The sequence below is a fragment of the Vanessa atalanta genome, chromosome 12 (genome assembly GCF_905147765.1).
Source record: "Vanessa atalanta chromosome 12, ilVanAtal1.2, whole genome shotgun sequence".
Classification (NCBI taxonomy): domain Eukaryota; kingdom Metazoa; phylum Arthropoda; class Insecta; order Lepidoptera; family Nymphalidae; genus Vanessa; species Vanessa atalanta.
The window spans coordinates 892324-906924 of NC_061882.1; the positions used below are offsets into that span (position 1 = coordinate 892324).

The 14601-nt window shown below is 34.3% G+C and overlaps 1 protein-coding gene across 1 annotated transcript; it reads right to left on the minus strand.

Moving 5' to 3' along the window:
• Positions 1 to 8925: 8925 nt before the first annotated feature.
• Positions 8926 to 9728, minus strand: LOC125067607 (cuticle protein 8-like). The gene is made up of 2 exons (XM_047676274.1): positions 9694 to 9728; positions 8926 to 9582 (listed from the first exon to the last, which is right to left on the minus strand). The coding sequence occupies exons 1-2, from the start codon at positions 9703 to 9705 to the stop codon at positions 8980 to 8982; spliced, it is 615 nt and encodes a 204-aa protein (XP_047532230.1). The 5' UTR covers positions 9706 to 9728; the 3' UTR covers positions 8926 to 8979.
• Positions 9729 to 14601: the final 4873 nt, after the last annotated feature.

Genomic DNA, 14601 nt, shown 5'->3' on the forward strand with positions numbered 1-14601 from the left:
TCCTTCGAATAAACATAGCGACTAGATCGGTGATTCTTTGTCTTACATTATTGAAATAATTCTATTTACAGTTTCACATTGTTCAAACATTTACACACACACACACACACACACACACACACATTTGCCAAGGTCAAAATCAAAATCAAATGAAAATAAACCTTATTCTAGTAGGCTTTTAGTAGCACTTTTGAATAGATACATTACAAGATTATAGGTACCTTTTTGCAAAAGAAAGCTAACATTTTTATCTATACTTAATAGATGGATGTCGTTAAGTACCTATCATCTTTTGTTTTGCGTTATTTCAACTCTTATCAACAATAATAATTTCAAATGTGCAATATATTGTCTTTATTTGTTGACATCAGTAGATGTTTTTACGCAAACGTAACACAAGTTTGCTATAATTATAAACACCGTTCTCCCAACCGCATAGTTATTCCCTCTGTTATTTCATTAGCTACATATTTCATTTACACAAAAAATAGCAGAGTATATAAAGCTAAACATACATATGTGTTTTAGTTAATATTCAAATTTCGCATTCCCTTCCAAGCTAGCGTGCAAACAGGCACCTAAGTTCAAAAGCGGTTGGGTAGGGGAGTGAAAACAATTACCTACATTTACATACATCATAGCTGCCGCGGGCAAATATTTTGGTGCCGTATATTAGGGATACAGGATTTAGTAAAGTCTTGTGTTCATTTTATGTTTATAACAAGCTGATAAAAAGTAACGATAGTTTAGTATCAAACCAATTTAGATATTTTTTTTATATGGTAATGGTTTGAGTCCCAGGAAAGAACATAGGCTACTTTTTTTAATTCAACTCGAGTCGGTAAAAAATGACTGTAAATTCCGCGTTGGTAAGGCTCCAGGTACCTAAATAAATATCAAAGCATCAAATTTTTGATTGTTATGTCTTAAATATAATGATGGATGTTAGTTTAAACTTAAAACTTTGTCCATGAAGATTTACATGTATTTTTAACTAAATGGTTTGTTATGCTAATATCAACTCAACGTCGTCAACTTTAAACCGTTCAACAATTTTTATACATATATATATATAGATAGCTAGTACGTTTGTCCGTTCTTGCTTGTATAGTGTGGGTTAAAACCTCTTGGGTACCGTTAAGAGGGAGAAGTTGAAATTACCTATACCAACCACCTCTGCATCGTAACGTTTAGGAGAAGATTTTTTATAAGGAATTCCTGTTTAAATTCATCCGTTAGACCAGGTATTCCAAAATTATATTAATTACATTGTAATACGTATTGTGTGAAAATAAACAGTACGCAAAATAGTTCCCGTATATTTTACTATCCCTGGACTAAAAGAGAGAGCAATGAATAGACATCGACTTCAAATATACGATATACGTACCAAATAAGTTTGCAATTTCGCATTTATCGGGCCTCCGATGTCACAGCGTCTCGTTTCCGGATTAAATACGAACGCAGCCACAAAAATAATCCCGCACAGTGCAAGATTAAAGAAAACTCATCAGATCCAAACGTATAAGTCTTCGGTGGACGGTAGTTTCGTAATCCGTGGTACAATGCGTGTTATTCATTTCATATCGTTACAAAAGAGCATGTTGCTACAAATATTCGACACAAAGACGAGAAAGTAATTAATGTTAGAATCGTATTGGTTGAATCCAGTCGTTAGTGCCCTGGGGAGGCACGACACAATACGGTAGTTAGGGAAGCCGGGACGGGGGACGTATCGGCGGACGTTTAACGAGCAAATTATTTAGTAAATGTTGCCAAATAATAACATTAATGTGGGTTGGGGCTGACTCGCGACTGCTCGCTAACTCGCCCCGCTCGGGGAAAGACTAGTGTGGAACGTTATTTTAAAAAATTAGTGCCTAGATGACGCAGTGTATCGATATGTAGTTTGTAATTATTTTATTGAATCACAAGCAAAACCTTTGACAGTTGACAGACGTACGTGTATATTGCTCAGTAGTTTTTTCATTTAGGCAGTCATGTATGCAAAGTAAAACTACCATAACATTACTTTACCTAAAAATACTTCGTTAACGAAATTAGTTGAAATAAAAATAATTCGACAAAAACGTATGTAGTTTTTATTAATAGTTAAATGTAAAAGTATATATGTAGGTATATGAATCTATTTGTACATGTAATGTGTGAACAATAATAATGTTATAAAATTATTAAATGAATTATTTAAATTAAAATTAATTGATATATCCAATATTAAAATATATATAACAAAACTGGATGGTATAACCAATATTGGTTTATTAAATGTATCATATAAATGTAATCAAAAACACAAGATATTTTATTTGGGATAGGTATTATATTTCTTTTCGATTAAGTATATAAATAGCGTGATACCTAGTTACAGTAAGTCTAGTTTCATATATAGAGCTTACAACTAAATGTTTATATCCATTTATTTCGTATCTTGCATTCAGTCAGTTTTAAAATACGGCTTATCCACAAAGCCTTGTTATGAAAGGCAGAGGGGTGTCCCCCTGAGGGTGGTTAGCCAATGAGAGCTCTCGTCACACTCGACCGGGCACCAGTGCAAACAGCAGAGCCTGAATGCCACATAATTGAGTGTCTCCTCATTCCTCGTCTCGATGCTCAACGACGCGAGCCCATTGTGGACCCCATTATAGCAATTATGAACTAAATGTTCGCGAATTAACGACGGTTTTATAGATGTTTTACACGTCGATGGGCAGTGAGTGATGATAGAACTTCAAGTGAAGTGGATGGCTTTCGTTATGTCAATATTTGGTCGTAGATTTAATGTCTTGATTTGCTGAAGTTATGTTCAAGGAAAGACTATGTATATGTCAATGTATCACAAGGATTGTTGGTATTTTATTTAAAGATATACCGGTCTAAGGTCTTGATGGGTCTAATAGATAATTTTGTACAGGTTATCCGTAGATCTCACTGAAATTGTGTGGTCATAAAAGCTCCAAAGCTTATGTTTAAGAGGAGAAGAGACTAGTTTACGCTAAAAGAAATACACATTTTTAGGGTATATGTGTTCACGTCATCATGTCAAGTTTTTTATGAAATTATAATAAATAAAAAGTTGTAAAATACATTTCATCTTTAGGTAACATATTTTCATACTTACTTATCTTTCTTAATAATGACAAAATCAGTTAATCATTAAAACACGAAAAGAGCGTTTTTTAAAGTTAACAGTGCGCAAAACGAGCTCGCCATCGTGAAGACCCAAGGGACGAAGAAGTCCCCGCAAACGGAATGGATAATTCAATAAGCGACGGAACGCACCGACTAATACCGAAATTAGCAATACGATACGATTAAATAGATTTCGGTCGAACAAAGCAGATGTCAAGGGAATACGGTAAGCCGGGGTGTTTAGCGTCATTACAGTCGATGATGAAGGGTTGCACAAATATTATACTCAGACATTTACTGCTGAATAATATGCTTGATTTAATTCAAAACATGACAGTTTTATTTTCTTATTTTTTTTAATATTTTATTTATATTAGTGTTGCCAAATTTAAATGATTGAACTACACTATAGATTGTTCGATATAAATAGGAATGAGTCGAATAATAGTTTTATTTTAGGTATTTATCAGTTTCACCAAACATTCGTTTTCAACCACGTATTTGATTGAAATATAAAATAACTTACCTATAACAAAAACTTGTCTGATATGAAACAATAATATATTGTATTAAATATGAATTATTTTTGATTTGAATCTATAGCGCGCCTTAGGGTTAAGACTACTCGTATGCCGTGACGACACACGGCATGATACTCATATGCCCCTCTCCGACGGTACTCGCTCGTGCACGCCTCGCACACACAAAGGACAAATTATTAATAGTCCAAAAAAAGTATTTATTTCATTATCAATAGTACACGCATGTCAAATTACCTAAATAAATAAATGTAAAAGAATCTTACATCGTTCTCGTATTCAGTAAAACTCAAATTCAGTTAGTCACTAAATATTTCCGTTCCAATTTTTCCGTGATCCGTAATTGTCATAGTTGGATCAGCGGATCAATTATTTATCGAAAGACGAACTTTTATGTAATAAATACAGATTGCTATACAATCAGACAAGTTTCTAGGATCCCTATGCGCAGGTGGTAGTCCTTTGTCTCCTCAGAAGGGAAGTTTAAGATAAATAATATGACGCTTTCTTGATTTAATAGATGCATGGGAACTAAGCTAATTTCTAGCGTTACAAATCGTCGCTCAAATGTAATGAACCTGATAAGAACGAATAGCAATTACTCATACTTGCTAATTTGATCGGTTCACAGATATATAGCGGTGTTAATAATCACGCATTGTAATATACTACTTATCGATATTTTAATAAGGTATATATTTGTATAGTGCAACTTGTTTTGTACTTATGGATCGCTGTATATTGACACGCGGCGACACGTGCGTAGTAACGCACATCGCTTTGTCCGCGGCAGATTGTTTCCGGGTGACCGTATCACGTTGCCGATGAAAAAATATTGACATCGATGCGGCTTCTGTACTATATCAATAATATTAATGCTTTGAATCGCCAATACACAAAAATACATTAAGCAGGTATAACGAAAAAAAAAACAGTTAAATTAGTTTGTTATATATTCGGTTGTAAAAAGTAAGTTGTCGTGTTTTAAACTGTCTACTTAATTATATAAAAAAAAATAAACCCGTAAATTTTCGTCTCCTCTTTTCTAAGAAGACACATTAAAACTTAATAGTGCTTGCCCAGGTTTGAAATTCCGATCCCTGGTTAATGTCCTATCAAAGCCATATCAGCTCACAGATAAAAAATAAATTTCAAAATGTATACAAAAGTGTTATTAATAAAATAAAATCCAACTTTAACTTACCATTTCATATTTGGCTCTAGTAGAGGGTTTAGGCGGTGGGGGGCAAAGACGGAAACAATTAGGCAGAGCGCCTGCGCGGGCTTCCTGTTCCCGTAATTGCTGTATCTGTTCGCTCGATGTGTTCTGTTATAATTGACAACGATTGTTAATATTCCAATATTGAATGTTATCTGTGGAACGGATTTACATATTTTACTAAAATAAACGCGAACTTTTTTTATCCGATTGAATACAGATAAAATAACATTGCTAAAAATGGGTATAAAATATCGAGAAATGGGAAGTAATGTTTGATTTATTTTCGTAAACGGTTATTAAATGATAAATGTATTGAAAAATATATGTTCTAAGACTAGATTAAGACGTGGCCGAGAGAATCTTCAAAGATTCATCTCAACTGGTTGAATGTAACTGTTTTTTTAGTATCTGTATTTATTATTCTTAAGACATTTCTGCGTTTATGCCTTTTGTATTACATACTATATACGACCTTTATACGACGTATACGACCCGACTTTGAAGGAGTAAAATTCATATAAATTGCCTCACCCATTTCCTTGGCCCTTAAAGTTGAAATTTACGTGACAGATAACTAAATTAATTAGTAGGCTACATTTCAAGTCAATCGGACTTGCAGTTTTCATCTGTCGAAGACATTGGTCCCTCTGACTTCGTCATAGTTTTATTCTTATGTCGTCCTCGGGTGAAGGAAATGATCATGAGGAAATGTACATGTACGAGATACAAATCTATTATTTTACATGTGACCGACAGTCCCGTGACCAGTGTAACTAGACACGTAGTTACACTGGCGAGATTTCGTGATTAATTATTGAGTGGTATTTCGCTTTTATATATACAGATTAAGGATAATAAGCCTATCTGATCTAATGGAAAATTAGAATTGACATTACACGCATTGCAGAGTAATTTAAAAAATATATTTAATGATATATCATAATATAGTATGATATACCGAATAGATACACTTCTTTTGAGTCGTTTTAAAATTAATTTAATACAAACGTCGAGACTATGTTCGTATATTATTATATTTGAATCATATCATCAGCTTACATTCGTCCACTGCTGGACATAAGAATTTGGAGAGGCCAAATGCACGCCATTGTGCCTGCCAGCCGTCTTGCGCAAATATTTTAATCATTATATTAATATATACTTAGTAATATTCAAATTTATAAATGAAGCTACTTACATATTTTATTTAAATGTCATTTATTTTTGTTTTAAAAGAGTTTTTGTAACAAAGCAAGAGCAGAACTTATTTTATTATACATCGTTGTTAAAAACATGTCTATTAAAATACATCAACCCTTCATATTATTCCCTAAGGATTTTTCAAAGTAACATTCGGTATAATACCTCTCGTAATAGTAACACTGAGGGCGGAGTGATCATCCGATAATAGTCGGATTAACACGACAACCCTTCGTGGGCGGATTATAAAACTTTACCAAAACATTTGTCTGTACTAATTATTTATTCACGTACATCAAATATTCGCAAAAAGAATTCAATAGTGAAGATGCGCCAAGTTATTTTCTACATTTAATATTATACTAGCGACAACGCACGGCTTCGCACGGGTGCAAGTAATGGATAAAGTAAAATGATATGATACAGACACCCATCATTTATCCCCAATAGTTGTAGCCGCGGCTTTATTCGTGTTTTAAGGGTTAGTTTGGTATAAGGCAAAGATTAGTATGCCTATGTCCTTCCTTGGGATGTAAGCTTGCTTTAAGAATTCGGTTCAGTAGTTCAGAGCTACTCTCACACTAATTATATGCATTTATTAGTTCCGAAAGTTATCCCCATACGAACAATCAAATACCAACCCCTTAAGTATAGATGCAGTAAATATTTTGTTTGCAAGTTCGTTCGTTAGTATGTTTTAAGGTCTCTTTATGCGTCTGACAGATATTGTACATATTTTGCTCTAGTCTTAGACTTTTACAAGCACTTTTGAATCGTCATTTTACATATTATTAAGTACCACCGGTTCGGAATGTAGATTCTATCTAGAAGAACTGGCAAGAGACTCAGTAGTTAATCTTTTCCAACATTTAAAATACAGAGTAATGTAAGTTAAATACGATTATAAGTATAGTATAGTATTATAAGTCAACAAGTATCACAATTACTCCCACGGGGGTTAAACAGTGTAATTTGTCGCGGATAAAATAACGAGGAGCAGCTTTTTAATAATAAAATTCTATCCTTATCTTTACTATATATAAAATGTCCGCGCGGGTAAAACCGCAGGTCCAGCTAGTTAAAATATAAAGGTTTTAACTAGTCGATTAATTTATCCGCCAATACTACGCCACCATGTCGTCCTATGCTAAAATATCTCGTTACGAACTCTACGCATTCTCACAAGCTTTTATTTACCTTCATCGAATCTAGTTACTGATTTTTTAGACCACTGAAGTGGTCTGTTCGGTCTGGACCAGTATAAAAAGCATAAATTTACTCTGTGGTAGGGTTTTGTGCTTGACTGTTTAGGTAGGTATTACCCACTTAGCGTATACTCTACCGCCAAGCGGCAATATTTAGTATTGTTGTGTTCCGGTTTAAAGGGTGAGTGAGCCAGTGTAATTACAGGTACAAGTGATGTAAAATCTTAGCTCCCAAGGTTGGCGCATTGGCGATATAAGGATTGGTTAATATTTCTTACAGCTCTAATGCCTATGGGTGGTTGTAACCACGTACCATCAGGTAAATAATTTATTGAAACTAGTATGTCATTTTAATTTTGCTAATTTTACGTGTGCGTAACAAAGATTAAATAAAATATTGGTTTTATTTTAATGGTATTCGTCGTGAATCTGCGTTCTTAGCGAATGCTTACAATCTTACGAACAGTCCCAACTATTAAGTCTAGAAAATTGAAAGTCGAAACCTTTATCATTATAAAATATATGTAACTGTACTGACAATAGTTGTGACTGATCCTTGATATTCAATAAGTTGACACTATTTTATAAGTATAGATGCATCAACGATTCGTATAAAATATTAGAACTATCATAAAAAATAAGTTTATTTCGTTTGATGCATAAGAAATTCAAACCTTTTTACTAACCTCCGTAATAAAAAAAAAAACATTTATTTATGCTATACCACCGTGATAATTTTGTACGAAACAAACATAAAACCAGACACGGGAATGGTCCTATAACGGTTCCGTCTATTCAATTGACTTACGGAACCCTGAAAACATACTAATTATTTGTATTTTTTCAAATAAATGATCTTAATATTAATATCAATAGTCCTGTCCACATTCGTTTATATTTCTACAACGAAATCCTTTAAAATATTGTTCTCCGAAACCCCTCATTCGGTAAATAGCAGGAGATGCGTTAACAAATCAAATATTCACATCACACGTTTCGCGAGCCCCCTTGCTATCCTAACAACCACTTTCACCATCATTCCTGTCAATTTATATTTGCCTGCAATCATTAAACAGGCGTTGACGCATATCAATTTTGACTAGACATTTATTCGTAGAATATTTTCTTGAATTCAAATCAATATGATTCAACAATTATCGTTTTCACAAGACGTTCAACAATCATCCTATATCTATAAAAAATGTCTACTGTTAGATACTATACATTTTATATAACATTCTTGTATTCTTTGCAATAAAATACGTCTAGACATTTAAACCGACATCTGGCTATCGCCGAATAAACAAGACAATGATCTAATAAGTAGCAAACGCGGGAGTTCTCCACTTTAATTACAGTGGTTGCACAAAAGTAAAGTAGCCGAGTGAATAGGTGTCAAGAGTGATGCGTCAGGGTGGCCGAGGGGCGCGGACGTGCCGCGTAACAGGAGCCACTCGCCTCATAATGTTACGTAATTCAATTGATTCCCCGACACTACCCGCACGCTTCCACCTAACTTCGTTTCGAGCGTTTTGATATCGGATACGCCGTTTGATGCCTTCTGCAATTCTTTAGTTTCCCTCGAAATAAATAAAAAGGTAGGTTCAGTTGACTTAAGCTTTTGTATTTAACAGAATAAATATGTTTAACAATAATTTTACATCTAGTGGCTGTAGGAGACGGCAGGTGAGGAGAAGGTCACGTGGCCGAGAGAACCTTCGTATGCCACCTTAGCAACTGGAGCTGGTGCGTAATGTACTTTTGCGACGGGAGCTGCATAGGCGAATTTGGCGACTGGAGCGGCATAGGCGACCTTTGTAACGGGGGCAGTATAGGCCAAGGGGGCTGAGTAAGCCTTGACGACGGGAGCAGCGTAGGCAACGGGAGCAGAGTAGGCTACCTTGGCGATGGGAGCGGCGTACGCGATTTTAGCGGGAGCGGCGTACGCAATCTTGGCTGGAGCAGGAGCGGCAATGGGTTGTCCTTCATAACGCACATTGGCGTTGAATCCGTGCTCCTTGTCAGCGGTGTACTCTACGATGCGGTGCACACCGTCGGGCTGCACAAGAGAGTAGGAGCCGTGCACGGCGTCTCCGGCGCGGGACTCCTGCTGCTGTTTCACATCGCCGCTTTGCTCATCGTGCACGGAGTACTGGAATTCGTAGTGAGCGGGAGCTTCTTGTTCAGCGTAGGCGACCTTGGCAACGGGGACGAACGGGACAGCAATAGCCGACGCTGCCGCCACCACTCCAAAGAAGAGTACGCACTGAAAACGAAAACAAAAATCAACTTTATAATCTCTTCAGATGATTTAGATTTTGTTCTAAATATGATTTCTTAAAATCAACAAATAATATAAAATATTAGTGTTGCTTACTTTGGTGAACATGTTGATTGGTTTGTTTGTTGTCGGTATGTGTGGCTATTGCGGCTGCGCGGAGCTTTTATACCGTTTCCAACTATCACTGGCATTGCTCATCGTGCTAGTATATCGTAACACACGTGTAGGTCAAATACTGGAGCAGATTATGTCATACGCATACATTCATAATTTGAGCCCTTGTCTTTTAACTGTGTCAAGTCTAAGAAACAGGATGCTTATTGCTAATGATATTTTTTATGTTTAAATTGAGTGTAGGATTAATAAATATTTCTTTAAAAAAATGTGTTTTTAGGTAAAATTTAACTATCCAATTCAAGTGGAACGTTTTAAATGTAATGTTTGTGAATATAGAGCAAAAAGGTTTTTGTTCTATCACTTGTACTGTGTTGCACAAGCTGCTCGGTGAATCATCACGTGTGGCCACCAACCCACTTCATAGCAACATGGTAGAATAAGTTCCAAAGATTTTTCTCACAAAGGGAGAAGAGAACTTAGCCCAGTAGTGAGACAATGTTTATTTTACTAATTTGTGTCTTTTCATTCGCATTATATTTCGTTTAAACGTTGAACACGTGTCATTGACCTTATAGTAAAAATGAAACGTTTTTATTGTTTTATGACAAACCTATGCTGTACCTACATCTGTTAACCTGCTTAGTAACACAGAGAGATGCAAATATAGCTCAAAGTTTCTCATTTTATCACAAATAAAAAAAATCACAATGTATAGGATGACCACATCATAATTATTTTACTTTGTGGCAGGGTACTGTGCAAGCCAATCTAGGTTTTTTTTTTAAATTTTTTATTCCGGTTTGAAGGGTAAGTAAGCCAGTGTAACTACAGACACAAAGGGCATAACATCTTAGCTTAGTTAGTATTACTAGTACCGCCAAATTGTCGGGTGGTAATTTCCACTTACAATCAGGTTTTTCATTGGCACGTCCGACAAACTATATGACACAAAAAAAATCTAAACACACAATACGACATTATTGCTGTAACCTTTTTGTAAAGATATCGTTAGGCAACCTTTATATTGATTAGCTGTTAACGCTAATATACATTATAATTTTCTCTGATTGACTTAATTGGAAAATTATCAAGACTTGAACTAGTTCATCTATTTCCTATACATATCTAAGCTAGTCCCATTGGAATTATATAAAATTTATTTTTATACTGTACAAGCTACACAGCCCAGCGGGTACAATAAGAATCAAATTTCAACTTTTAGATTGAACATAAAAAGATCTATTAATTTCTTTCGCTTTTCTCCACTATTAATATGCATGTTTAAGGATCCTCTTAAATCACTTTGTTTATTGAAAGCTGCATTAAAATCTATTGCATAGTTTAAAAGATCTAAACGTACAGACGGCGTGAAACGATTTTGTTTCATACTTTGTAGAGATGTTAAAAAAACTATGTAAATATTGTACTCGAGCCTACACAACAGCGAGGCGTATTAAAATAATAAGTAAAATATAGGTTATTTATTGGTTATATTATACATTAGCTGTGACCCGCGGAATTATCTGCATATTTATTATACTTACAACTATATGGATGTGCGTAAGTTTAAATTATTATAACTTTTTATTCTAGATTTTTTTTTATAAAACATAGCCTTAACTGTACTATGGAATATATTTGTAATTTTTTCCAGTTAATGGTCATCGGTTAAGATTCACGCCTTTTAATCATTTGACGAATACTCTGTTCAAAGTTCAAACCCAAACTGAATTTCCATGATCATGAAACACATGATCAGCAAGGAAAACGTCGTGAGGAAAACTGCAGGTGGCAGATGAAAAACTGTTATGTGTATTCACCGAACCACATTTGAGCAACGTGGTGGAGTAAGCTCCAAGCTCTCTCCTTAAAAAGGATAGAAGGAAACGCCTGACAGTGGGACATTTATAGGCTGGAAGATTAACGTGAACAAACAGACATCATAAAAATAATAACAGCTTTGTTTTTTTTTAATATAGCCGTTTAAAATACACGTATGTATAATCTTTAAGAAGTATTTCGAAATCACAGACATACACTTCAATTATAAACATTTGTATTGATATAGTTTCATCAAAAATATTAACTTCAATAAATCGTCGAAAACGGTAACTTAAATTATATTTATTGAAACAAGTTTTATTTTCAAATCAAATTGCATTAATAACGAGTTTAAAATTTTCCCATAAGCAATATTTTGTCAAACATTAATATGCCGTTATGGCCACACGAACACACTCGTTCAACTAGTAGGCTAATTACTTGCATATGTTAACTTACTGATGTAAGTACATTATTTATGTAACAACTAACAAGTACTAGTCCGTTAATATGATTTTGGACATGTGTATGTAGGCGTGATGTGCATGTGTATGTTATGACAAGCTTTTTTAACTTTGCCGTTTCATAGATACAAGTCATTTGTAAAAAATACATTGGTAAAGAAAGCATATTATTCGATACAAGATTATATAGATGATAAAAAAGCGCGGAGTTAATGCTTGTTGACTTCCAGGCAGGAGACAAACCATACATATATAATTGTATTTAACTAACTTGACTGTATATTTAGATGTTGAAAAAGAGTAACTATTGAGTTTCTTGCCGGTTCTTCTCGGTAGAATCTACATTCCGAACCGGTGGTAGCTTTACTTTAAATAGTTTGATAAATGACGATTCAAGAGTGCTTGTAAAAGCCTACTTGAATAAAGTATATTTTGATTTGATTTTAAATAAATAAATTAAATTGGTGGTCTATTGTTAACATAATTCTGTAAAATTAAGTGCAACTAATTAACGGTAAGAGTACTTGACAGCTCTGTAAAGAATTTTATTAATTTATCTATCATCATTGTGCTAAAAACCTTTGAAACTAAGATGTTATGTCCCTTGTGTCTGTAGTTACACTGGCTCACTCACCATTAAAACCGCAACACATCAATACTATTGTATTTAGTGGTAAACAGGTTTGTTCAAAACGATATCACTGGTAAATATGTAGACTAGAGAAATATTTCAATTAGAGCAATACGAGTAACATCCTCAAAAGTCTTTCTTCTGGGATAAGGTTTTCTCTGCGTTTGAGAAAACGATGATTTCGAATTTATTCCACCACGCTGATTAATGTGGGTTAGTGGATAAAAATGTGACAGTTTTATCTGGTACACGCATAGTCACAATTTTTTCTTCCGCCGAAGACCAGTTTAATTGTAAATACAAAATAAGTGCATAAAAAATACGTAATGCTTTCCTGGATTTGAACCTGTAATCTTTATTTGAGATTTACGTTTTCCAACCACTGGGCCATCACCGCTCATAAAGCAACGCATTACTCTTCAAATCTTGTTTTTTTTTTTGTAAAAGTCGTGCAATTTATGTGTACCTCGAACTATGTCAATTATTAACTATATTTCATAAGCATGAACTCCATCAATCAGACGGGCATTCTTATCTGGACGAGTTACACGCATTAACGGTCCGAACTCCGACCACACCCGTCACATGTGGGCCAAGGTTCTGCAAGATTTAATTTCCCTATAAGAAACCACTATAACATGATCCGGTATATCCGCAGCGCTCCAACGAACACTAGAGCGAAGTAGAAAGCAAAGGGTCAATAAACGATGGTTAATTGCACATTCTTGATGCATATTTTTTGTTCGATACAGACACCTTGTCTGGATATTTTTCAACGAATCGATAGGAATAAATAAATTATTATTTATTAGTATCATAAAATGTTTCATAATTGATGTTAAATTCAAGAAAGTTTTTTGTGATATTAAATAATAAATAGTAATATTTGTTGATAATCTCAAGGTTATGCGTGTAGCCAGTCCGATTCCGACCTTTTACTTGGTAGTAGAACTTGTTACCTTTGTATTCCGGTTTGAAGGGTGACTGAGGCAAAGGGGTCTATACAATATGCCTATCGGCGATGATGATCACTCACGACCATGGGCCCATTTGCCAGTCCGCCTACCTATATCACAAAAACTGACTTCTGGTCAATTCCTTGAATATTTTTGATATAATTTGATACCGTTTAAAATAGAACCGGTAATAATACACCAACACAATATACCTAATATAATTGTGGGTTGCAGTCTATAAAAAAAAGCAAGGGAAACATTTATTTAAAATGTCAGAAGTTATTTTATCTGTATTTAAGGTCAATTTACTGCAAATCGAAGAAAATAATTTTATTGCATATCGAGCGACATTCTTTAGGTACTTTTACCGATTTGACCTCTGTCATTTCTCACTTTTGACCTTTAAATTTGAAACAGTTAAACATTTTGAGACCTTATTTAAAAAATTGCATAATTTTAAACCGGTAAATAAGTAATATGACATTATTGCTATATGCCTTTTATATATGTGACTATATTGCATTAACAAATTGAATATACTTAGATTTTTTTAAAGTGATAATTTATGTAAAAAATTATATAAAAAATATTATTAAGAACAACTAAAATTATCAATGAATCAGTAACAACTCAAGCAATAATACTATTTAGGTAGATAGCGAGTTCGATCCCGGACTACTAAATTTTAATATGCCCAATGAGTGTTCGGCGTTGAAGGAATACATCGTGAGACTTACTTGCATATATTTTCTCATTAAGAAAACAGATCATTTACCAGATAAGATCATACGTTACGACCCTCTCCCATTAAGCTATTAGTTCTTAATTATTAATAAAATTGTTTATCTGTTTGTTTGTTTGTTTGTTACGCTTTCACGTCTCAACTACTAAACCGATCGTTATGATACGTTACATACATATTGTACGGAAAACTACATCTAACCCCTGACATATATTTGTACAAAAAATGTAACTGTAGAGTCCTCTGGCATAGTCCCTTTTTTTCTCGCAGGAA